This window comes from Halichoerus grypus, chromosome 13, assembly GCF_964656455.1.
Source record: "Halichoerus grypus chromosome 13, mHalGry1.hap1.1, whole genome shotgun sequence".
Taxonomy (NCBI): Eukaryota; Metazoa; Chordata; class Mammalia; order Carnivora; family Phocidae; genus Halichoerus; species Halichoerus grypus.
This window is the reverse complement of record NC_135724.1, coordinates 73,140,593-73,166,567: the sequence shown is the minus strand read 5'-3', so window position 1 is coordinate 73,166,567 and position 25,975 is coordinate 73,140,593. Positions and strand designations below refer to the sequence as shown.

At 47.3% G+C, this 25,975-nt stretch overlaps 1 protein-coding gene across 6 annotated transcripts in view; it reads right to left on the bottom strand.

Moving 5' to 3' along the window:
• The window catches only part of ASCC2 (activating signal cointegrator 1 complex subunit 2), a 40,018-nt gene extending 16,905 nt beyond the window's left edge, over positions 1-23,113 (bottom strand). For 2 of the 6 annotated variants that reach the window (XM_036123167.2, XM_036123168.2), the window contains exons 1-8: positions 22,995-23,113; positions 18,512-18,609; positions 13,078-13,236; positions 12,538-12,708; positions 10,623-10,752; positions 6,438-6,505; positions 5,344-5,454; positions 4,186-4,298 (exon numbers count right to left, since the gene is read on the bottom strand). In XM_036123167.2, coding sequence (XP_035979060.1) covers positions 4,186-4,298; positions 5,344-5,454; positions 6,438-6,505; positions 10,623-10,752; positions 12,538-12,708; positions 13,078-13,236; positions 18,512-18,592 — 833 coding nt within the window. In that variant the 5' untranslated portion in view covers positions 18,593-18,609; positions 22,995-23,113. Of the gene's footprint in view, positions 1-4,185; positions 4,299-5,343; positions 5,455-6,437; positions 6,506-10,622; positions 10,753-12,537; positions 12,709-13,077; positions 13,237-15,566; positions 15,638-18,511; positions 18,610-22,994 lie in introns of those variants that run through there. The other 4 variants (XM_078060794.1, XM_036123170.2, XM_078060795.1 and 1 more) reach the window with 3 other exon arrangements.
• Between the last annotated feature and the right edge of the window lie 2,862 nt (positions 23,114-25,975).

Here is a 25,975-nt window from a genome sequence, read left to right as displayed (position 1 = left end):
CAACTCATGGGAAGGGGGAAGGCCCATCTCTTGCTCCCAAGTTGTCACCACAGCAATTTGCTCCCAGAACCACCCCAGCTCTTCCCCAAGCTCACCCCAGACTGGGTCCGCTGTGGCTGGAAGAGCCTCGTGAGAAGTGACTTGTAGCCACATCCCCGTTTCACTTGGGAAACCGAGGCCCAGACAGGCTCCTTCTCACAGAGCAATGAGAGGGCTACTCAGAACTCACTGACGTTTGAGAAACAAACAAGGTCGCTCTTTCTGTTTGCTCAGACCCGCCAGCAGTTCCCTACCTCCTGTGACATCAAACTGTAACTCCTCTCTCTGGTTCATCCAGAGCTGCCACGGAGTAGCCGACCCTGCTTCTCACCTCGACAACCTCACAGCCACCCCCTTCCCAACTCAGATTCCAACTCTCCGTCCCAGCCGCACGCTTCCTGGTGATGCTCACCACGTGATGACTTCTTCCTGGAACTAGGTGCGCAGCACTCGGAGTATGTTACCCTTACAACTTAAAATGTAGCTGCCTCTCTTCTGTGGTCAGATTCTTCCTCTGAATGTCTTACGCCTCCCACAGCCGGAACTGCAGCCTCAGGGCCTAGGACTGCTGCTGAATTTGTAGCAGATACTCTGTGAACACTTCACTATCGACTGGCTGGATTCTGGCAACTTCTACGCTGGTGTAGTCCCACACGCAGCAGAGGGTAACTAGGCCCAAAGAGGCAGGCTTTCTAGGCCCACAGCATGACACCCAGAAAAAGACAGAAGGGGCAGTTTGGCCCAAACTGATTCAGGTGTTGCCAGGATACACTGCTGGTGGGAGGGTAAATTGGAACAACCCCTATGGAGGGTGATTTGGCGAGATCTATGACAATTTAAAATGCACAAACCATCTGTTCTTGTGATTCTACTTCTAGGAATCTATTTCTCAGATGTACTTGCAAAGGTGCAAAATGATGTATGTACAGTTTTTCTTTGTAACATTTTTCTGTAATAGCAAACAACTGAAAAAAAATCTAAAGGTCGAACTATGGGGTCTGGTATTCTAACACAGTACAATGGAATTCTATCTAGCCGTACCAAAGATTGAGGCTGCTTTGTGTACTGATACACTTTAAATTTAAAAATAAAATGCACCCAGCCTCTGGAACTATGAGAAATAAATTTCTGTTGTTTAACAAATAAATTATTTAATTAAATAAAATACAAACAATACATAGAGTATTCATGTCAGCAGTTAATTTAAAAGGCAGGGGGTGGGGGTGGATGCCTGGGTGGCTCAGTCGGTTAAGCATCTGACTCTTGGTTTCAGCTCAGGTCACGTTCGCAGGAACGTGGGGTCGAGCCCCACATCGGACTCTGCGCCCAGCAGGGAGTCTCCTTGAGACTTTCTCTCCCTCTGCCCCTCCCCATGCTTGTGCTCTCCCTCTCTAAAAATAAATAAAATCTTGGGGTGCCTGGGTGGCTCAGTCGTTAAGCATCTGCCTTCGGCTCAGGTCATGATCCCAGAGTCCTGGGATCGAGCCCTACATCGGGCTCCCTGCTCCATGGGAAGCCTGCTTCTCCCTCTCACATTCCCCCTGCTTGTGTTCCCCCTCTCTCTGTGTCTCTCTCTGTCAAATAAATAAATAAAATCTTTAAAAAATAAAAATAAGTAAAATCTTAAAAAAAAAAAAAAAGGCAGAGGGGGTGATATGTAATGTGCACATTTGCTTATATTTATATGCGTATCTCTGGAAAGCTCCACAAAAAAACCCTAACAACAATGGTGGTGTGTGAGAATGGGACTGGGGAAGGGGAAGAGGTAGACTGCATTTTATATATACATATATATTTATTATTATTATTATTCGTTTTATTTATTTTAAGTAAGCTCTACGCCAAATGTGGGGCTTGAACTCATGACCCAGGGATCAAGAGCTGCATGCTCTACCGACTGAGCCAGCCAAGTGCCCCTCATTATATATTTTACACCTTTTGAGTTTTAAACCATGTGAATGTATTATTCTTTCATAAAATTAAGTGACAGAGAGAGATACTCAGATACACTTGAGGATGTCTGGGAGGAAGGAGGTTGTTCTGAGAGGACTAGCCACAGAGCTGTTTGGTGGCTGTAGACCCTTCCAGAAAGTTGCAGGCACTGAGGTGGCTGCATTTACTTAGCGGGCGTTCCTGGCCTCCCGCACAGTGTGAAAAGGCTGGGCCACCCCTGGATTGTTTGTGTGTCAAAGGCAGTGTCATTGGTAGTCAACCCTGTTTTCCTTTCTTCCTCCCTCCTCACCCTGAGACGGGTGGAGCTGCTCCCCTGCCTTCACTGTCCCTTGCAGGAAAGTCAGTTCTTCCAAAAATTACCCTCTGTTTCCAAAGACCCTTTCAAAAGCAATCTGCCATGTTTGGGAAGATGCTTTAACAAAATGGGAAAATGCCTATGGGAGCGCCTGGCTGGCTCAGTTGGTAGAGCATGTGACTCTTGATCGCGGGGTTTGAGTTTGAACCCCACGTTGGGGGCAGTTTACTTAAAAAAAAAAAAAAAGAAAAGAAAATGCCTATGGTAAGTGAAGATAAGCAGGATACAAAATCCTAAGAATAGCATGATCTCTCATAGTGATTTTAATTTTCTACTTTTGGGGATTTTCCAAATTTCCTATGAGCATTTGCCACTTTAACCATGAGAAAAGATACCTTTTCCAAAAGGGGACAACTACAGCTACAGGCCCATCCTAACCCCTTTCTTCCAGGCAGAGTGCTGATTGGCGCTTTATTCTAACATCCTCTGGGAGGCTGAGCAGTCCTCACATGCAATGTTCTCGAGCTGAGGAGACCCAGGAGGGGTCAGAGTGCCAGCTGCCACCTCTGACAGAGGTCGGTGCTAGATACATGTTTTGGTGAATGGGCGAGTAAATGAATGGACTGGTGGCTGAGTGCACAGAGTTGGGCAGCTCCCAGGAGCTCCTGCAAATAGTGGGGAGAGATGTCTGGCAAGAGCGACAGCCAGAGGCCACTGAGAACAGGCCAGCCCCTGCCCCTGCTGTTGCCAGGCAACGTGGCGGTTACCAGCCTAGGCCCCAGCACCCCTTTCTCACTGCACAAGGAATAGACAGATACTCATGATACTAAGTGGGCAAGGAGGGTCTCCCTCCCTATATCTTTCTTTACTCATATCCTTCTCTACGTCTTTCCTCATCCTGGCAGGATCTTTCTATAACTTCTTTGGATAAAAACTCCCAGTGGCTCTCTATTGCCTACAGAATAAAGGCCCCACTCCCTGCCAGTGAGGTCAGGGCTCCTCACAATCTGGCTCCTACCGACCTCTCCAGAGCGTCTCTTGTTGTTAGCTGCTCCTTTTCCTGCTGCTCTGGGCCCTGCCTCATCCCACTCCACTCCCTGGCTCTCCATTGACACCCTCTGGGCCTTCCCACCTTCACTCTGCCTGCCTGGAATGCCCTTCCTGCCACTGTAATCCTTTTGTCTGGAAGGTTCCTGTCCATTCTCACTTAAGGGCCATCATGAAACCTCTTACTTCACCAGACAGAATTTTGCCTCCCTCCTCTGTGTTCCTGGAGTGCTTCATGATATGGCCACAGCAGCTGACCCCACATGTGAGTATATCTGCTTGTTTCCTTGAGTGTGCTCTGCTCTAGACCAGATGCTGAAGTCCTCAGACCACTTCTTATGATCTGTTACGCCTTTGTGCCTGCCCATGAGAGGGGCTTTGAAACAACGGAACTGAACTAAAACTGCCCTATTCTTGGTTGGTGGGTTTTTTCCCTCCCTTACCTAGTTCTTAACCAAAAATGGGAATGCTTCTAAAATGCAGGTTCCAGGGCGCCTGGGTGGCTCAGTCATTAAGCGTCTGCCTTTGACTCAGATCATGATCCTAGGGTGCTGGGATCGAGTTCCACACTGGGCTCCTTGCTCAGCAGGGAGTCTGCTTCTCCCTCTCCCTCTGCTCCTTCCCCCCTGTTCATGCTTGCTCTTGCTCTCTCTCTCAAATAAATTTTAAAAAATCTTAAAAAAAAAAAGATAAAATGCAGGTTCCACACAAGCAGGAGCCTTACCTGTCTTCCTCACTACTGTATCCCCAGGCTAAAAGAGCGCCTGGCACATTCTAAGTACCCAGCAATATCTGCTGAATGAGGATGTCAACTAGAACCTCTACTTTAGCAGTCAGAATTACTGCTGTACCTGTAACAGAAGTCGTGTTTCTGGAAGGTTTGGCAAGCCAAGGGGAAGATATCCAGAAAGGCCCAGAGCGTAGTGCAGGTATCACAAAGGTAGAGAACAATGTCTTTTAATTCCTGTTGCCAAAAGAAAACATTGCATTATTCTCCTCCGCCCCCATACACAGCTCTGTGGTGGGTATGAGGCAAGGTTGACAAAACCAGTGGGAGCCAACAGGCAGATGCCTTGTCGGGGGAAGAGATCACTGGAGGTCTGTGTGAAGCCTGGCTGGTCCATCTCTAGGAGCACGATCTGGACCAGTTACTCAATCTCCCTACCTCAGGTCTTGCTACCGTAGCTCTCATGGGCACCCACCCAATGATCTCTGGGGTTACTTCTAGTTCTAGGATAATACAGTTCTCGCTTCTAAGCTGAAGGAGAACCAACCCCTGAACCTAAAGAAAATGACTATGGTCCTACAAAGAAGGAACATTCCATTGAGGACAAGAATATCAAGTCCATACAGAACACGGAGTGCTTTCTTATACACGTTCCGGAGTCTCTTGACAACTCTAAAAAGTAGGCTGAGCAGCTGTTCAGATCTCTGTGGTACAGATTAGGAAACTGAGGTTCAGGCAGGTAAAATGACTTGTTCCCACAGAACTTGGTGTGCCTCTTTCTGAAACACCTGCTTAATGCCCGTTTTCCCACAAGATTGCAAGTTCCAAGAGGGCAGCTGACAGCTGCCTCTTTCCTGCTCTATCTCCAGTGCTCAGCATAAGGCCTGACACATGTCTGTGGTCCTTATTTACCTCTCTTACCGACTGTAAGTCCCATGTCTGCTTTTGCCCTGCTGCTTTACCCTGAAGGCTCAGCACACACTGGAGCCTCCTCAGTACAAATCTGCCGACCGAACACAGGGCTCAGTGAGTAACACGAATGAGCTCATTGTGCTGAGCTACGTGAAGACTGAACCCCCATCGTCTGAACTCTAGTGCTCTGTTCTTTCCACTGCCCCATAAAGGAAGCTCCCAGAGAAAAATAAAAAGCCTGCTGAAATGCTCTAAGCCTGTGTGATGGGAATAGCTGCTTCTGGGGTTGGGGAAAACGGCCACAAGCAGGGGAAGAAGCTGTCGGGTCCTCTGCTAGCCAAGAAGAGGCTGGGCTGAAGGGCAACCTCACCAAGAGAGGCATGTCGCTGGGGGTCAACCGGCCCCTCTCCTCGAGTTTCTGGGGTGTGGCACTGGCCCCGTCCCCTTGCAAACCACAGTGCTGGAGGATATTGCTGAAAACCTGTGAAACACAAGAAGGGGTTCTCCCACATCCTGTCGAAACAGCAGCTAGGACCCCTGACCTGCAATCGGGGATGGGTGATCTGAAAGCTGCCTTGGAATCTTTCGAGTATGTGCCTGTGTTCCCAAGAAACCAGCTAAGACAACAACAGGGCACGGGGTCAAAGTGGAAACTGTAAAATGGGGATGATGGGGGTTATTCTTCTTACAGGATTGTGGTGAGGATTAAAAAGACAAAATGTAAAGGGACACCTGGCTGGCTCAGTCGGAAGAGCGTGCGGCTCTTGATCTCGGGTTCGTGAGTTCGAGCCCCACGATGGGTGTAGAGGTTACTTAAATAAAACTTAAAAAAAAAAAAAAAAAAGACAAAATGTATGAAAAGCCCCCAGAAGCCTGTAGAAATTATCCAAATGAATATGCTGGGCAAGTGTATGGTAATGAATATTTAAGATATACATTCAACAATGTATGTTTTGGATTCTATGGAGATGGCGATTTATGGAAATACATTGAAATCAAAGACAAATCAACAGTGAGAAGAAAACAGGGCCCATTGTAAAATCATGTAAGTCTTGAACTCATTGCACCATCTTTAAGTATGCTAGCACGAAACTACCCTAACTGTTATCGTGAATAGTAGGATCTCTTGGTGGTAGGATGATGGGTTAATTTTCCTCTTTCCATTTTTTATTTTTTGTTTATGTTTTCCAAATTTTCTGCAATGAATGCTATTATATTCTAAAACAGTTTTATAGAATTTTAAAGCTCTTATTTGAGAAACACCGGTCTCTTAGAGGGGTATCCTTAGAGGCTTATGGCTGTTGGCAAACAGCACACAATTTAAGCTCTTTTTGTATGAGTGCTAGACAGCCCTTATATTTCAGTTCTGTTCAAGTGGGGAAAAGGGTGAATTCTCTTCCAAGAAAGTCCAGGGACATACTATCAGGTTGGGGAGGGGATCTGGGCAGGGCTGAGAGCTGGTACCTGAAGGATGGTGGGCATGGTTTCATCCAGGTCATTATAGTAACTTGGCTGCTGGGTAAAGATGTTTCCTGAAAAGAGAAGAGAAAGGTAGGAATTGGGAAAAGAGGGTGGGGGAGGGAAGGACACATCACAAATGGTTGCCAGCATGTTCTGTGACCTTTCTCCCCTTTCCGAAGCCTGTCTGCACCAGAGCAGTCCTGGCCCCAGGCCCTGCTGGCACAGAACTTTGGCCCAGCCTAGAAACTTCCCCAGCATGAGGGAGGACTTTACTCAGTACAATTTAACCTTTTAAGCACCTCTGCCTAGAGAATTACATAAAAGGCCTGCCCTGGGAGCATCTGGGTGGCTCAGTCGGTTAAGTGTCTGTCTTCGGCTCAGGTCATGATCCCAGGGTCCTGGGATCAAGCCCCATATCGGGCTCCCCGCTCAGTAGAGAGTCTGCTTCTTTCTCTGCTTCTGCCCCTGCTCGTGTTCTCTCTCTTTCTCAAATTAAAAAAAAAAAAAAATCTTAAAAAAAAAAAAAGGCCTGCCTGGTCAAACCAGCTCACCCTGATGTCCCCAAGGAGTGATCATACTTGGGCACCGTGCCTCGTATGACAGCATTGGCTTTGGAAGTGGGAGTTAGTCATCCAGGAAAATCAGGAGATACGATCTCCTTGCTCAAGAAACCTGGATGCTACAATCCAGGATTCTTGCCAGGCCACGCCTCTAATAATGTGAGGAGACTCCAGGGAGAAATTTGTCTGGAAATTCTCTTATCGTCTGCTTTGAATATGCTAGCCATATTAATCCAACCTCCTCCAAGGGGAGAGGCCTGGGAGGGACCCAGAGACAGGTTTACCACACATTTGCAGTTGTTCCTATAAAACAAAGCTCCTTTCCGAATGTTTACTACCTCCAAGCAATGCTGCTGCTGTGAGCCGGTAGGTTAGAGCATATGTTAACTGGAACAGAAACCAAGTGTTCCGGCTGCCCAAATGGTGAGGGAGGAAGGGAAAATCATAGCTAGCCAGGAGACATGATGATGTGAAATACCAACACCCTTAAGAAGAGGCCAGGGTTCTTCAGCCCACTATGATCCTAACGTCTAAGGGTGGCTGACTGTCAGACTCTGCTGAATTGCAGGTGTCCTTTGTCTTTGGATAGGTCTGTCCTTGGTTTCCTTAATGAAAACCAAGGGGAGCCCTTGTCCCATCCCAGAAGATTTGAAAATCAATGAAATCAAAGGCCAAATGGGACAGAAAGCAAGTGAGAAAGCAAGTCACTATGTAGCCGGACTTCCTGTAAACACTTTCTTGGATGCCACTTCGTTCCCTGACTCCAGAAAGCGGAGTTTTCCCAGCATAAGCTTGCTCAGTGCATCCCACCTCCAGATGGGTGCTGATCCCTCAACCTGTGAAGGTACTCCCTGGCCATCTGTACCCGCCTCCTACTCTTGACAGCAAGGAGGGACTGAGCTGTCTCCCCACCAACCTCTGTTCTTTCTCACAAAACTCCCATCCGATGGTTATCCTCAAGGTCAAGTCCGAACTCCTGACCACAGCACAGAGGGCCATGTGAGATCTGGCCCGGAGAGCATCTGCAGCCACCCTCTCCCCATTTCCTGGGCTGCATTCCTCTCCTGTACCTCCTCCACCTCAGAGAACAAGCCCTGTCCCCTCCCTCTGCCTGGAGTGACCTCCCAGAGCTAAGTCCACCATAAGGCAGGTGTCACCTTCTCCAGGCAGTGCCTCCTGACTCAGGCATCAGGAGCCGGTCCCCCCCCAGTACCATCCAGCAGACCCCACTGTGCCCTAACCACCTGGCCCTGGGGTAGGGCACTCTTTCATAATCCTTCTAGTGCTTATGCCTGAGTAACAGGGATGTTTTACAAGCATCAGAACAGATAACATTTCACAACTGACCCTCTCCTCTCCTTTATCTGATCCAGTGACAGTGAAGATCTGACTTTCGATCTCTTAAAGAAACAATTAAGAAGCAAGGCACAACAGCAGCATCCTTCTCAGACTAAAGCAGTTCAGAGACCCAGGGTGAAGGGAAGGGACTGCCAAAGAGATCAGTGCAGTCCTCGATGGGGCCAAGGCCTGACGTACTCCTGCTTTCACAAAGCGGCTCCAAAAGTCTAACTGAAAGGCCCTGCTTTCAAAATTACACTTACTGATTCGGAATACCAATCTTGAGGTTAAAAAAAAGTAACGTGTGTTTGTGCGGGAAGGTTGAGGGGGGTGGGAGGGTGCCAGGTAAGGACTGGGCTTCTGCCCAAAGGACAATCGGCCAGTCCCCTTGTTCCCTCCTTCTCTCCCTTGTCAACACTCTTACTACAGCTGCTTTGCTCAAGAGCTTCTGTGGTAGAGACAGTGGAGGCTGCCCCCGCCCTGCCCAAAAGGCCCCTTTCCTATACCCGACACAAGTCTTCTCTAGAATTGTTGACTTCTCCCTCCAGCTGACCTCCCTAAGCCCTGCTTTATTCTGCCTCTAGAATGTCCTCTTCAGCCCAACCAGGTTCTCACCTTCAAACCCACGCTGAAGCACTGGCCTCCTCGTCAGTCTCCTGTCACCACCCTTCCCACCGGCATGCTGCCAAATTAACCTTGACACCCCAAAAAGCTCCTCCTTGCAGCTCCCATGGCCTCATGTAAGAGCTCACAATCACCAGGCGCTTGTAACGAGCCAGGCACTGTGCTAATCCTCACAACCATCCTATAAGGTAGGTATAGCATTAGTCTTCCCATTCTACAGATATGAAAACTGAGGCTAGAGTGGCTGACTTGGACAAAGTAACACAGCCAGGAACAGGGCTGCAGTGTGAATTGGGCAGAGCCTGCCTTCTGAGCCACCAAGCGATACTGCTCCCCAAGTGCTAATGGTTGGCACGGAGCTCTCCCTGATCTGGCCCCAGCACCCCCTTCCCCATCTCCTGCTGCTGCCCTCCTAGAATGCTCCACTTTAACCAAACTGGCCTAATAACTGTTTCTCTAACTGACCATGCTTGGTTTTGCTCACTCACCCCATGCCCTCAGTCTACAGTAACATTATGAAGAGTCTTTCTCTGGGAAAGTAAAACAAATGAACTGATGATCAGGGAATAATTAGATTTGAATGAGAAACCAGACGCCGTTCCAATGAAAAGGCTGGATGTGAAATTTCATATACGTTATGCTCTGACATGTTTTTCAAAAACACGCAGAGAAAAGACTGGAAGGAAATAATCACCAAATGGTTGCCTCTGTGTGCAGGAATTTGGTAATTGCTTTCCTGCTTCTTTACACTTCATATTCTCTCCAAACTTTCTAAATTAACTTATATCACCTTTTTTATTAGGAGGAAGGAAGGAAACCATTTCAAGGGACAACCTAGCTTTGTAACTGGGCATTTGGGAAGACTATGTCCTATAATCTCAGGGTGAGGAGGGCTGACAGTGGTGTCCTGTCTCTGTGTCCCGCCCAATGCTGGGGCGTTGTTCCCTCTGCAGCATCCCAACCAAGCTTCAGTCTCTGATCCAACCCTCCAGCCCACTGCCTCCTGATGGGATCCAACTGCTGAAGTCATTCCTTTCTCGACCCAAAAGAGTCCTCACTGAACTCGGTCTCCAACTGTTCTCAGCAACAATGCAAACCATGAGACTTTTGAGGCAGCCCCATTATCCCTGAAGCAGGGAGTGACAAAGAGGAAGAGCTTGAGAGTCAGGCCTAAGTGACATAAATCCCAGCTTGGCCACTTATTAGTCATGGGCTCTCAGGCAAGTCCCTTACATTTTAACCTTAGTTTCCTTGTCTGTAAATAGGGATGATTAGAGTCACATTCCAGGGCTGCTGTGAGGATCAATTTAAGATCACGTACAAGGAGCTCGGCAGAGTGCTGGGCCCCCAGTGAGCACTCACCCAAAGGCTAGCAATCACTGCTGTTCCTAGTCTCACCACCAAAGCAAACCTCCCCACTCCTTCAACTGTTTGACATGTAGCCTAATACTAAGATCCTGGAGGGACCGTGGGGTCAAGTGTTGTCTCTACTCCCCCAGGGCCACCTAGTTGCGTCTTTCGGAGTTGACATGCATATATCTGTGAAGTCACGCCCAAGCCCCATCCGCCACTGCAGTTCTGAATCCCCCTGCGCTCATCTAGGTGCTCGAGTTTGGCATGTGGGGGCCAGCTCTGTGCAGCCCTCCAGGCCCTGTGCCCTACGTACCTATCATCTTCTGGAGCAAAGGCGAGTTGCCTTTTCCAAAGAGCACGCAGAGGTCCAGGATCTTTGGGATGTCAAACAGGAAGTTATTGTAGAGGATTTCTCCAAATGCAGAGGGGGAAATGAAGTGATCCTAAGAAACAGTGCAGAGAAAGAGGATGAGAGACTTTCTGAAAGCATACTCTTGGTAAAGTAATAGCAAACTCGCAAGGAACAATGGGGGATTGGCTAATAAATGAAGGTCCATCCACACTGTGGACATGTCTGAGCCTCATATATTGACCTGGAGCAATAGCTATTCTTCATTTTAATGTAAAAAGAAGCAAACATACGCTATTAAATAGTCGGTTGGGCATTCATTCTAAAATACTTGTGGGTTGGGGCGCCTAGCTGGCTCAGGCAGCAGAGCATGCAACTCTTGATCCTGGGGTCTTGAGTGCAAGCCCACATTGGGCATAGAGCTTACTTAAAAAAAATAAAATAAAATAAAAATATTTATGGGTAAATTACTGTGATGTTTGGAATTGCTTTAAAATACTCCAGGAAAGGGGCGCCTGGGTGGCTCAGTCGTTAAGCGTCTGCCTTCGGCTCAGGTCATGATCCCAGGGTCCTGGGATCGAGCCCCGCATTGGGCTCCCTGCTCCACAGGAAGCCTGCTTCTCCCTCTCCCACTCCCCCTGCTTGTGTTCCCTCTCTCGCTGTCTCTCTGTCAAATAAATAAATAAAATCCTTAAAATAAAATAAAATAAATAAAATAAAATAAAATAAAATAAAATAAAATAAAATAAAAGGGGTACCTGGGTGGCTCAGTCAGCTAAGTGCCCAACTCTTGATTTTGGCTCAGGTCATGATCTCAGGGTTGTGAGATTGAGCCCCGTGTTGGGCTCTGTGCTGGGTGTGGAGCCTGCTTAAGATTCTCGCTTTCCCTCTCCCTCTGCCCTCCCCCTCTGCCGCCCCTGCACTCGTTCACATGCTCATGCTCCCTCTCTCGCCCTCAAAAGGAAAAAAAAAGAGGGCGCCTGGGTGGCTCAGTTGGTTAAGCGACTGCCTTCAGCTCAGGTCATGATCCTGGAGTCCCTGGATCGAGTCCCGCATCGGGCTCCCTGCTCGGCAGGGAGTCTGCTTCTCCCTCTGACCCTCCCCCCTCTCATGTGCTTGCTCTCTCTCATTCTCTCTCTCTCAAATAAATAAATAAAAAATCTTTAAAAAAAAAAAAAAAGATACTCTGGGGGAAAAAATACTCTAGGGGAAAAAAACTCGGGAAGAAAGAAAATAAGATAGGCAAAATAATGATAATTGTTGAAGCTGGGTGATAGGTACATAGGATTCATTATGCTTTTGCATATATTTGAAAATTTCCATCCTACAGAAGTTAAAAAAAAAAAAAGCAATATCCTATTGTAAAAATAAATATGCACTCACACACACAAATATACTGAAAGGAAAAAAATTCCCTGAAGGAACATGCACCATAATGGTGGTTATTTTTGGGGAAAGGGATTTTGTGGCGACTTTTACTATCTACAAAATATTTCTGTAATGTTTGAGTTGTTTAGAGACAGCGTTATTTTTAAAACCAGGGGGAGAAAAGTAAAGGTTTTTAAAAAGCACATAAAAGTTCCTTTAACAAATCAGAACCAATGTTTTCACCCTCTGACGCATGAAAAAAGGCAGAGTCACGCGTCACCTGGCAAAGGGCCCTCAGCTCCCATTGATGAAAACACTGGATGTAATGCAGACCCAGTGAATTCACAGATAAGGGGGTGGCCACAGATTTCTTCCCCAAAGACAGGAATGAAGGCAGAGGGGAGACAAAGAGGAAACGCAATACTTCCAGAGCCTTCCTTCCCAGGGGCGGGAGACTGGCACGGAGGTGCTGGGTGCCGGGTGGAGTCCTGTTGTGGGATCAGGGGCTTACTTTGGATTCCTTGTGAGTGGACATGCGGAGGAAAGTGAGGAAAACACTTCGATGGAGGCGCTTCTGCATGTCAACAACCTCAGGGGCCGGGGCCACCCACTCATCGAACTTTCGGGGTACATAGCGCAGATAGGAGTCCAGGCACTTCTGCAGGGTTTCATCGAAGATAACCTATGCCAGACAACAGATCAGAGCGAGGATTTGTCACTGAGGCCCAAGGGCTTATGGGTGGACTGCGCAGGGGTTCACGGCCTACCAGCCCTGGCCTAAGGCAAACACTCCAACCCCAAGGGACTAAGGAGGTATGAATGAGCCGAGGGCTAAACACAAGTTTCTAAAAATGACACGTTGGAAGGCGTTGTGTAAACATCATTAAGATTGTGATACAAGACAGAGCAATCCAAACCACAATTTGCTGTTAAGGATCCAGTGTAAGAAGTAGGAAAAAAAGCATCTCCTAGGGGGAGAAAAACAACAACAGCAACCAACCAACGGCATGTCATGTGCTTTGTCTTAGTGTTAATTTTGATAGAATGTTACCTGGCACCAGAATTTATCGTGAGGCAAGGCCAGGAGCCAGTCGAGGTCATTGGCTACGAAGGTGGCGCGTTCCAGGTACTCCTCCACTAGGGCGGGAATGTTGTCTTTAGGGGGCGGTTTGTATAACACAAAATACCGGTCTGCCTTCTGCTCGGGGTGCTACGGATCCAAAAACCACGTGTTAACGTGGCAGAGGTTAGTCAGCGAGGGCCCATTTGCCAACCCACAGCAATGACAACACTTGGCTGTTCCAACCAGTGACCCTCCAAGGAGTTTTTAAGCATAAAGAACCAAGTGTCTCTAACAAAGGGGGCTTGGTTGCATCCAGGGAACGCTAGGCAGGCACTAAAAAATATGTGTTTTGGAGGATATTTAATGACATGGGGAAAGGTCAAGGGAAGAGAAAGCAGGACATAAACCTATTTAATATATAATCAGTTTGGGGATCTTTAAAGAAGTATATATTTTTAACCCAGGTTAAAAAAAAAAACAAACAAAAAACGGCCGGGGCTGGGGAGCGGGGAATGCAGTAATGCAGTTAACATACCAAAGCTAATAGTGGTTATCTTTGGAGAGGGGAATTATGACTCGAATGTATTTTCCAATTTAAAAAACATATACATGTATTACTTTTTAAGTTATCTTGTAATTATACAAGGGAGACATGCACATCTTTTCTTTCAAAACTTACAACCCTGCAGAGAAGGTGAGTCTTCTGGGACCACACTCCCAGTCCCCACATTCTCCCAGGGGTGACCACTCACCATTAGGTGAGTGTCCTTGCAGACCTTCTCTAGGCTTTTATGGGAAAATATACCCATAGAAGGTATTTTAGATCTCTTTTCATCTTTCTTACATAAATAGTATCATACTGTATGTATCATGCTATATCCTTAGAATCAGGGGAAAAAAGCTCGGTAACTTTTTGCTTTTAAAGAAAAGATGCTGTGGAGCACTGGGTGTTATGCACAAACAATGAATCATGGAACACTATATCTAAACCTAATGATGTAATGTATGGGGATTAACATAACAATAAAAAATTAAAAAAAAACATAACAATAAAAAAATTTAAAAAAAAAGAAAAGATGCTAATCAAGTAATTGCAGGTCTCAGCTTAGAATCAAAAGTTCTCTCTCCCAACCCTTACCTTGCCATGAACAAACCTTACTTTGTTCACCATAAAGAAGAGATGATGAGCTCAGTCTTCTCCTCTGACTACATAAGGGCTGCTCTCTCTGGGGGAAGTGGTAATAGGAGGAAGGCCGGGCAACGTATCAGCAGTTATCAACCATAATCCACCCACTTCCAGGTCTGTCAGTCCAGGGGGACAGGAAAATCATGACTGATTGGTTGGTTTCCTCAAGAACCCCCTATGCCTCCCTACTGCCTGATGCAAGTTTTCAAACTGTGGAGTCTTTGGATTCCACAAGGATTCCTCGGGGGCCCCTATCAGGTGGGTCTTCAGGACCCCTCCCATTGAAATCAGAATTTATACAGTGGGCTTCCAGGGACAAACTTTTTGAAAAAGGGAATCCTGCTGACTGAAACAAGTTCAAAACTACTCTCTAGGACCTAAATTCATCTCCTTGGTTTCCACGCTGCTCCCCTCGTCTTTCCGTTGACACCTCATCTCTTAGGTCACTTCTTAGGCAAGGCTACTCATCGCCTCCTACTCTGACAGAGAGACAAGACAGACAGACAGACAGACACACACACACACACACACATCCTGAGATTTGGCCATCCTTGCATCCCTACAAACATTTACTGGCACACTGTTGTGTGGTGAGGCACATGGAGAAAACATCTGCACGCTCACAGAGCCTATGCTCCGGAGGGGGAGATGCACATCTAAGCCAGTGAGCACAAAACAGAGAAAGTGACAGCCCAAACCTGGCAGAGGGACTGTGGGAGGGCCAAAGGTGATTATCTGCACCTGGAGGACAAGGGACAACTTCCCGGGGCAAGCAGCATCTAAGCTGGGCCTTGGAAATGAGAAGGATTTTTTGATGGAAGAAATGGTATATTATGAAGGCATAAAAACGGGCCATGAAAAAAAAGGGCCCAGATTGCATGGGTGGTGGGAAATAGATATGGAGGGAGAGAACACTGGAATGGTGATAATAAAGGCCACCACTTAACAAGACCTGCCCTGTGCCGGCTGCTGAGTAGGTATGTCCCACAGCCTATTTTTCATCTATAACTATTTAAAAGGGAGATAGTATTCTTCCCATTTTACAGAGGAGGAAACAAAGAATCAGTAAGGTTCAGGAATTTTGCTAAGGTCACAGGGCTAAGGAGGCAACTGAGGCAGGACTTGAACCAAAGCTTACACTGCAGACTGCTGAATAACCTCCAGTACCCACGTGCTATCCTGGTCTCGCTGCTTAGCCTTCTGATCCCAGCTCTGACCTCACCTACTCCAGGAAGTCTCCCCAACTCCCACCTCTGACCGTGTTAGGTGTTCACCTGGGCTCCCCCAATACCTGCACTCTGTGCTTCCCCAACCACAGCACCTGTTGAAGTGCGTCAAAAGTACTTTCCAGATCAGTGGCTGCTGCACATGGGGAGAGAAGAAAGGATGGGTCACAGAAGGGCACAAGGAAACTTTCTGGGAGCGGTAGAAATGTTCATTATCTTGATTATGATGACAGTTTCCTCAGTGTATACTAATGTCAATACCAACCAAGTTGTATACTTTCAATATGTACCGTTTATTGTCTTTCAATCATGCCCCAATAAAGTGATATGAAAAGGAAGGGCATGCCTTCTTTGTTTCCCCTACTAGCCGTAGGTCTCTGGAAGCAGCCTGGGCTTTGCTCACAGCATTCCCAGTCCCCAGAACATATCTGGCATCGAGCAGACTCTCTGTATACATTTGCTGGCTGGACAAAGCATGAATGCGGGTCATGAAGGACCAGATCCCACCAAGTTCTCTGAAGGACCTTGAATGCCAAACTCAAGAGTGGGGACTTTATTCTGTAGGTGACAGGAACCGTGGGAGCTTTCAGGGCAGAGACTAGCAGGTCCCAGCTGTATCTTCCATCCCTCGAGCTTGGCTCAGGTCCCACTTGCTCTGTGAAGGTTTCTGGACATTCTCTGCCCATCAAACTTCTGTTCTGCTGATCTCGCCAAAAAACCATTTCGCCCTGTTCCCTACATGTTCCACTTACATGAGTCTTGTCTTCCTCAACAGCCCATTCACTCATTGTGGCTCAAGACTCTATTTCTTTCGGATTTTCAATAGCACCAAGTCTGTGCTGTGTGCACGGTAGCTACTCGATAAACATTAGCTCCACCTATCACCCTGCAAAGGCAGCGTGGTGGCTGTCCCTTGGCTAGAGATCTCCTTGCCCTAAGTTGGGACTAAAGAGACAAATATACAGTGGGTACAAGTCTCTTCAACAAGACCACTCCTTCATCAGGCAGCTGTCTCCCTCAGCTCGTCCCTCTTCCCACCCTATTCTCCATTCGAACTTTCTGCCACTGTCACTGTTGTCATCATCATCACCATCACTGAGTGCTTACAATGTTCTAGTTACGTGGCTAAGTATGTGTGAGATTTAACACAAAGCTTGTGCTCCTTAACTCAATGATACTGCTTCTACCCCAAATGACTGGTGGTTGGGTAGGAGTCGGGCTCTCCAGACTCCAGGACAGGATACTTGGGTCCTCCTGCCAGGTTCATCCTTTTCCCATTGCTCTGCATGGCTAGTGTTTATTCCCCCAGTTCAGGATCCCCCCTCCTTCTTAGGAAGCCTTCCCTAGCTGCACATGCCCTCCCACCAGCCCCAAGACCTCCCTGCCCCACCCACTCCTGCAGTCTTATCAGTGGCCTGGGCTCCGCATTCATGTAGCCGCTTCTAAGACAACCCTGATCACACTGTGGAGGAGCTACTGGTCTGCTTTTCTCTTAGTCCATAGACCCCACAAGGGCAGGAACCATGTCTTTTTTCTCTGTAGCTCCAGGGTCTGGCACAAGGCCTGGCTGGAGTCCTTGACTCATTTACTGTTTCCTGAAAGAAACGCACCTGGCACTGGGAAACCATAATGAAGGGAAGGGACCAGGTTCCTGTTCTCATGGAGCCTACAGCCTAGCAACCCAGGTATTAAGTACACGGGGAAGGACTGAGGTGGAAAATCAGAGTCAACTACTTAAGGATCCGTCTCTCCCAGCCCAACAGAACCTTCTGTGTTAATGGAACTGTTCTATATCGGTGCTGGCAAAATACTGTAGGCACTCACTGCATGGGCTGTTTTAATTTAACTAAAATTAAATTTAAAAATGCAGTTCCTCAAACTATCCACATTTCAAGTGTGCCAAATCCCTATTTGTAGTGAATGACTGCTGCACTGGGTGGCTACCATGTTGAGCAGAACAGATCTAGATTTTCTGATAAATATCCTTCTCACATAAAAAGGTTATAAAAAAGAAATGGCAGGCTTTATAGCAGAAAGGTTAAGGGTATGAGATCCAGGGTCAGTCTACCTGGCTTCCTATTCTGGCTCCCTTAATTTCCTAGTTCTGTGACCTTGAACTTACAGTTTCCTCATCTGTAAAATGGGAACAATCAAATACCTACTCACGGGGCTTAAACAAGATAATCCAGGTAAAGTGTTTAGAAAGATTTGGCCCAGAGCAAGTGCTCTATAAATGTTAAGTCCTATTATCAGAGAGGAGTTAGGAAGTAATAAGAAGCCATCCAGAAAGCAGGAAATCCAACACCAAGCTCTTGTTTCCCACGACTTTACTCAAGCCCCCCTAGAAAATACTTCCTCCCACCTTGCTCAAGTAAGCTCATATTCTTGGGAAAATGGTAAGTGGGTGTGGGGACTCCAGTCCCCACCTCTGTCTCCTTCAGCCTGGCACCTCTCCGCAGCCCTAATCTCACTCTGCAGCTGGTAATCGGCACGCTCACAGCCTCCTTATTTTTCAGTCTCCCAAGCCCTGCAGAGTTGGTATGTGGCAGGTGGCGCTTCTTAGCCCATTGTGATAAAAGGCAGCCTGACCCCTGAAACTGGTGTTCCCCCTGAAGTGTGGATAGCAGGGGAGATAGCTCCAAAAAAAGGCCTACCTGAAACCTGAACGCTGCCCGCAGGGTCAAATCCCCAAACCTGGCTTTGGGCTGGATCTTTTTCTAGGCCAGCTCAGGTTGAGTCCCAACCGCCATCAGACTCTGATTCAAAATGAAATGCTTTGGGGGCAAGGTATGGGGTGGCAACATGGAAAATACTACTCAAATTCGAGCTGCTGCTCAGAAAGGAAACTTCTGCACTGGGCCTGGAAGGACCTAGTAGTGTCCCAGCTACTGAATTACTGACTGTGGCCCTCGGGTCATTCTCGGAACAGATAAAGGAGGAATTTGCTTTTTGCTTCTGAAATTGCAAGAATGATAATATCAGGCTGAACGGCCTCAAGGTACCGGCTCACCAGCGCTGGTGAAGTCCTCAGTTTTCCTGTCTTCAGGTCCGTGTGGGTGATCTGGAGTTGGTCCAAGGGCAGAGCTGGCATTGTGCTGCGTGACCCTCCTGAAAGGAATATGGATGGGAAGAAGAGAGCAGACACATAGGCTCCTGGTGGCAGGGGCCGGCCCTGGAACTGATGCCAAAGCCAGGAGAGAAGCTTCACCCTCTGGCCTCAGGAGGCTCCTGACTTGAGCCTCAAAGGCCTGGTGCGTGCACCTACTAATCCAGACGGAGCTGACTTTTCTGCCTAAAGCAAGAGCTCTCAACCGAGGAGGAAGACACTTGCCAGGTGACTCCTGAAACATTCCCACCCTCTTTGTGAAGTACTGGCTAAAAGGACCTAGATGATCTTTATTAGGGCTCCAGCTCTATGCCCTCCTTGGCCTGTGAGCTCTCTGAAGACAGTGCCTGGGCTCTCCTTCTCTTGCTATCTTTTCCGTGACCAGCACAGGCCTGGTACAGAGTTGGCCTCGTCAACTGTTTGATGAGTGACTCAATATAAAGACACTTTTCTTATAATTCTAAGCAGATCTGCAGTCTATTTTTTAAATTTTTTATTTTTTATTTAACAGAGATAGACAGTGTAAGTAGGCAGAGCGGCAGACATAGGGAGAGGGAGAAGCAGGCTCTCTGCCAAGCAGGGAGCCCGATGCGGGGCTCGATCCCAGGACCCTGGGATCATGACCTGAGCCGAAGGCAGCCGCTTAACCGACTGAGCCACCCAGGCGCCCCAGCAGATCTGTAGTCTTTTCAGGGATGGAGGGATGGGCCTTTCCTCACTTGTAGAGGGTTTTAAGATTTTACAACCTCCCTAGGCTCCAGGGAAGAAGGACGTGGATGAACAGAAGGACCAGAGAGGATGGGAGAATTCACAGAAACTCGCCAGTGTGAGTTCTTTTCTGCAGAGGCCCAAGCCTGCCTCTGAGTCAGTGAGTGGCAGACGCCATGTCTCTTGTCTTCCCATCCAATGTTCTTTCCATGATTCTACTTGGCTTGCCCCACAGAAGGGACACACATATTGGCTGGATCACGGAATGGAAGTGAAGTAGGCCCCTTAGAAGACATGCCATATAAGGCCAACACAGTCTCAATGACAACACAAAGACATTTTGAGCCTGGGATGAGGAAACCATCCGTCACCTTCTGAGAACCTCACAGATAAGCTGAAGGGCACGGTCAGCCATGAGTTATGGGATGTCCCATATCTCAGATATTAGGCCAGGCCCTGGTGTTATTAAGACAGAGTGATAATGCAGGGTCTCTGCCCCACAGGAGCTTACGGCCCAATAATTACAATGATAATGGCAGCAGCAGGAACATGCTTATCATGTGCTGGTGCTTTCCCTAGGGCTTTTCTCAGCATCAACTAGCTTTGCATATATTAATGCTCAGGACAACTCTAAAGTTAGGTCTATTTTTATCTCCATTTTATCAGTGAGGAAATAGAGACTCAGAGAAGATAACAAACTCGCCCTAGGACTCAGTTATAGTTGGTGAAGCTGGCCGGCTCTTAACCATTCGCTGTACTGAGTCTAGTGTACTTGAGCTTGCAGGGGGTATTGCTGTCAAGAAAGCATGTCTGGGGAGCCTAAATGATCAGGAGAGCCTGAACTGAGTCCTGAGAGTGGAGATTAGCCAGGAAGGAGGGTGCTGCAGGCAGGGGAAACAGTAGGAGCAAAGGTAAGGAGGTAGGAAGCAGCTTGGTACACAAGGAACCTTAGTTCATGGGCTGGTTTTTTTTTTTTTTTTTTTTTTTAAGATTTTATTTATTTATTTGACAGAAAGAGAGAGAGCACAAGTAGGCAGAGTGGCAGGCAGAGGGAGAGGGAGAAGCAGGCTCTCTGCTGAGCAGGAAGCCGGACGTGGGGCTCGATCCCAGGACCCCAGGATCATGACCTGAGCTGAAGGCAGCCGCTTCACCGGCTGAGCCACCCAGGCGCCCCAGTTCATGGGCTGTTTTAAAGACTGTGAAGATATCCATTCTAGAGGATGTAAAAGAGACAGGACCACTCTCTCTAGTCCTCAAGACCTGTTCCAGCTCTAGGATCTCCATGGGTCAGACATGTGGTCCCTGCACACGTGCGGTGGCCTCAAAAAAAATCATAAGGTGTGAAGTAATGAAAGGGGCTTAGCTGAGTTTTCACCTTTCAGCTTTCCAAAACGTAGATAATATACACATGTTGCACAGACGTTACTTCTAATCAAGTTACTGTTGTACTAGCCTCTCACAACCACCTAGTTACGGACAACAGGGACTATTACGCTCAGATGTCCAAAGAGGGGCTCTGATTTGCTCAAGGCAGATACATTAGTAACTAAGTTGAAACTGAAGCCCAGCCCTTCTGCCTTGGCACCTGGATCTTTTGTGCTGAACAGACCAAAAATACTTCTTTCCTAACCCCCCAGTGATGCTGGGAGGGCAGCTGAAAACACCAGGGGTCTGCTTGCCAGTCCAGAAGTCTAAATGACTCACAGGCCCAGTTCTTTCCATGCTCACCTGCCAAAGACGGTTTGTGGGAGTGTCCAATGTAGGGACCTAGGTTGGGGAAAGAGCCATAGTAGGTAGTGGCTCTTCATCCTTTAACTTCTAGGCCCTGGAGGCCAGGCCTAGACAGGTAGAGACAGCACCTGATTTCAGAAGAAATCCACTCCTACAAGCCAGTGCCTGTAAAGGCAGTTCAGACTCAGGCTGATGTGGTGGTTAAAAGCTTTATAGTTCTGCAGCCTGGATTCATATTCCGGCTCCACCTTTTCCTACCCATGTTTGAGACCTGGAGACAGTTCCTTAAACTCTCTAAGCCTTGATTTCCTCATCTGTAAAACTGAGATGTAAGAAGTAATCAATGCTAAGTGTTCAACACAGCAGTTGGCATGTAATAAACACTCAATAAAGTTTACTTGTGATTACAAGTCCCAACCATAGACACAACACTTTGGACTTCCTCATTTACTCAGAAAAGGCTGACTGAATACGTTCTGGGTCCTGGGCATGTAAATGACTATCATTCAGTGCGATCAGAGCTGTAACAGGAAATTTTCAAAACAAGCACAAGAGAGAAAGGGAGGATGTCTCCGAGAAGGTGACCCATAACCTGGTTGTTGAAGGATAGGGGGAAAGGATGGGGAGGAAGGGCATTCCAAGCGAAGAGCAAGTGTGAACACAGGCTCAGAACCAGTGGCTTTGAAAGAAGAGGGAGACATTTGGTATGGCTGAAAACACAAGGTCAGGTAGGGGATGATGGAAGTTGAGAGAGGAGGTTAGATAGGAAAGATGAAGACATTTTAAAAAAGAGCCTCCAATGTGACGCTAAAGATTTTGGCCTTTCATCTAAAGGCAGTGAGGAGTCATTTAAGTAGAAAAGAGATATAATCAGAAAGAAAAGACAATAACCCGGTGGCAGAGAGACTGCCTATGAACCACTGGAGAGCAAAGACCATGTTAATAATTTCATTCAGCCATTCAAAAAGTTTTTGAGCACCTACTATGTGCCAGGCACTGAAGCCTGAAGAATACCAAAGTGGGCAAATAACAGATTTGGTCCTGCCCTTCACAGAGTTTACAGTCTTTATGCGAAAGACAGATATGAATCAAATAGCCATACAAACTATTAAAATACCACGATGTATGCTATGTAGATCAGGCACATGGGGCTGTGACAGCATTTAACAGAGAACAGACTTGAGGGAGGGAGCATGTCAAGGAAGATCCGAGTTTTCATCTAAAGTATGGGTAGAAATTAACTAGGCGAAGATGAGACTCTAAGTTCCAAAAGGAAAAGGACATTGATCGTGATGAAATCTGTGCCCACCACTGCATCCTTCATGCCAAGCAGGGCAGCAGAAGCCCAAACTTAAAAAAGGGCTTTCTTTAGAAGGTGAGCTTGGTGCAAGCACCAATTACAATAAGGCCTGGGAGCGTCTCCAGGGCAAATGCTGCCTCAGTTTCTCTGACTGTCATCACCCTTCAATATTACTTTCCTCAAAGGCCTTCCCAGACTGCCCAATCTAAAGTATTCACTCCGCAGTTACTGTCATATCTTTAATTATCTTGTGCCTTTATTTGTCGTTGACTGTCTCCTCCCACTGGACTGTATGCTCCATGAGGGAGGGTGCTTATCTGTCTTGCTGTTTGTATCCCCAGTGCCTAGATCTGTGGCTGACACGTAGGAAGCGATGGACATATATTTGTTGAACGAATGAATGAACTCCAAGGAAACTGAAACCCGGAGTGAGGGTAGGAGGACTGTGACTCATCACTCTGGGGCTGAGCCTCGAACCCGAGACTCCCGGCTCTAGCGGCCTGGCCTCAGGGGCGACTCACGGCCCCTCTGGCAGCGTCAGTCTCGGCCCCGCCAGGCAGATGGGAAGGCTCGTGGCCGCCTGAGGCATGGCCGCGGCTCGTCCCAGGCCCGATGCCCCCATTCGGCAGGGCCCAGCCACGCACTCACCTCGGCGGCTCCACTACCGGCGCTGTGCCGCCGCCACGGCCACCGCTGCCGCCGCCGCCGCTGCCGCGGTCCACGGTGACAGCTCCCAATGAGCCGGCACTTCCGGGGTCAAACGGCGATTCCGCAGGCGCAGACAGGAAGCCTCGGCGGGCCCCGCCCCCGGTGCCAACTGCCGCCGGGAAAACTGGCCACTGGCCACGCCCCCAGACTTAAGACTCCGCCCCCACATGGAACAGGCCGGACTATAACCACGCCCCCTTCTCCCTCCTATCTTCCAGAGATTCCACCTCTTGGAAAATCCAAGTATTGTACCTGGTGTTTCAGGATCTCAGGCTTCCATCTCCTTCCTAACCTTCTCAGTCATCGTTTTACACATTTAATCCGAAAGAGTAGTTTTAACAAGTTAGAAGCATGAACATGATGTTGAGCAAAAGAAAGCGAAGTAGTACAGACTATAATTTTGTTTATAGGAAGTTCTAGAACAGGCAAAACTAGTGAGTGGTGATGGGTTAGAATGGTGGTTACCTCTGGGGCTGGTGACTGGAAGGGGCCACAAGTGAGACTGGGACATTCCATGTCTTCATCTTGGGTAGCTACATAGATGTGTTCAATTTGGAAAAGTCATCAAATTGTACACCTATGAGTTGTACACATTTCTGTGTGTATGCAATACAAAAGGGTTTTGTTTTTTGTTTTAAATCAAGAAGGCTGTGCTATAGCTATCCTTTTTTTTTTTTTTAAGATTTTATTCATTTGACAGAGAGAGAGAGAGCACACAAGCAGGGGTAGCGGCAGACAGAGGGAGAAGCAGGCTCCCCACTCAGCGGGGAGCCCAATGTGGGGCTCAATCCCGGGAGCTTGGGATCATGACCTGAGCTGAAGGCAGACATTCAAGCGACTGAGCCACCCAGGCTCCCCATGTGGTATAATTATCTTAAAAGCAAAATGCAAATTTTCCACAGAATGTCTTAGGTGGTATAGAGTTGGTATTTCCCAAGTCCAGCTGTGCATCAGAATCATCACAGAAAGCTAGTTAAAAGTACACAACCCTGGGGCGCCTGGGTGGCTCAGTCGTTAAGCGTTTGCCTTCAGCTCAGGTCATGATCCCAGGGTTCTGGGATCGAGCCCCACATCGGGCTCCCCGGTCCGCAGGAAGCCTGCTTCTCCCCCTCCCACTCTTCCTGCTTGTGTTCCCTCTCTCGCTGTGTCTCTCTCTGTCAAATAAACAAAATCTTTAAAAAAAAAAAAAAGTACACAACCCTGGCTTCATCTCAGTGCCTAGCACACAGTAAGGACTCAAAACCCATCACTGCCAGGGCACCTGGGTGGCTCAGTCAGTTAAGCATCTGCCTTTGGCTCAGGTCATGATCCCAGCGTTCTGGGATCAAGCCCCAAATTGGGCTCCTTGCTCAGCGGGGAGCCTGCTTCTCCCTCTGCCTCTGCCTGCCGCTCCCCCTGCTTGCGCTCTCTCTCTCTCTCTCTGTCAAATAAATAAATAAAATCTTAGAAAAAAAAAAAGAATTATAGGGGATGCCTGGCTGGCTCAGTTGGTAGAGCATGTGACTCTTGATCTTGGGGTCGTAAGTTTGAGGCCCATTTTGGGTGTAGAGTACTTAAAAATAAAATCTTAAAAAAAAAAAAGAATTGTAAGAGACAAAAACTATTATTATCCCATTTTATAGAGAGGTTCAGAGACCAAACCAGGGTCACAAAGTTTGTAAGTTGATGGACTGGGGATTTGAACCCAGCTTTGTCTAGCTCCAGAGTTTGCCCTCATAATCTCTCTACCAAGGGCTTGCCTAAGTTCCGGGGTCTCAAGTCCAGGAAGAATTCTGTGGCCAAATGCTTCAAACTGTGTCAAAACAGTGGGTGCTTCCCTTATTGGCGTCATTTTTCAGGCAAAATTGATCATCTACTGATATGGAAGTGTCACCAGCCTGACCCAGGAACTCAGGAAATTTATAGTAGAAGCTTCTGCTTCACTGTCCATTTTACCTTTTAGGAGCTAAACTCCTAGCTGCTTCTGCCTGGCTACCTTACTTTTTAGAAACAAACTAACGAACTGCCAGAACAGAAAAAGAAACATCTGAGGAAGATGCCTGCAGAGATGAATCAGAAAGTGCTAGAAATGACCAACAGTTACCTCAGCCTCGTTGTAATGTTGAAATCCCCTTTTGAATATTCATCCCAAGGACCCTGCTTTCCCTTGTTTGGAGAATCACGGCTTTGGAAATTATTCCCCATAATCTTATTTGTACAAATAAAGATGACGTGTATGGCAACTCCATCTGATGTAGTCTGTCTTATAACTCACCAAGGAGTAGACCCACTTCGGTCTGGTAACAGAAGGGGCAGAAAAGTTGCCAGAAACTCCATGTTTTTTCCCTCTGGCACCACACACATTGGGCACACAGGAAATATAATCTGTATTTTGGTGATTGGTTGGAAGGAAATCATGAGTAGCAGCCTTTGGCGCAGAGAAAACTTAAAATAAGACTTCTGGCAAAAATGCATGGGTGAGTTTCATCTTTCCTTATGGGTATTAATATCACCAAGGTTTTGGAGCTAAATAACAGAACTGTAAAAAGACAAATCAGCCAATAAGACAACTAGCTTCTCCAAATGTGTCTCAGTTTCCTCAACTGTTAAAAGGGGTCATTAATACCCACTTCATGATCATCAGGAGGTTTAACGAGATAATATAGACAATGCCGGGCACATGATAGGTGCTCCAGAAATTTATTGGAGAGGAAGGAAGGAAGGAGATTCCCTATTGGTTGGAGTGTTAACCCTTATATTTCCTTTATCTCTGTTTTCTCTTCTTTGCCAGAAGAGATTAATAAGGAATGTGAACTTCCAAAGGAGACATCTTTGTCTAAGCTAACATATGTCCAACTGAAATTAAATTAAAAAGCCATTTTAACAGAAGAAGCCTTAAGCTATACATTAGTCACACAATATGGAGGAATTGGGGGCTTCAA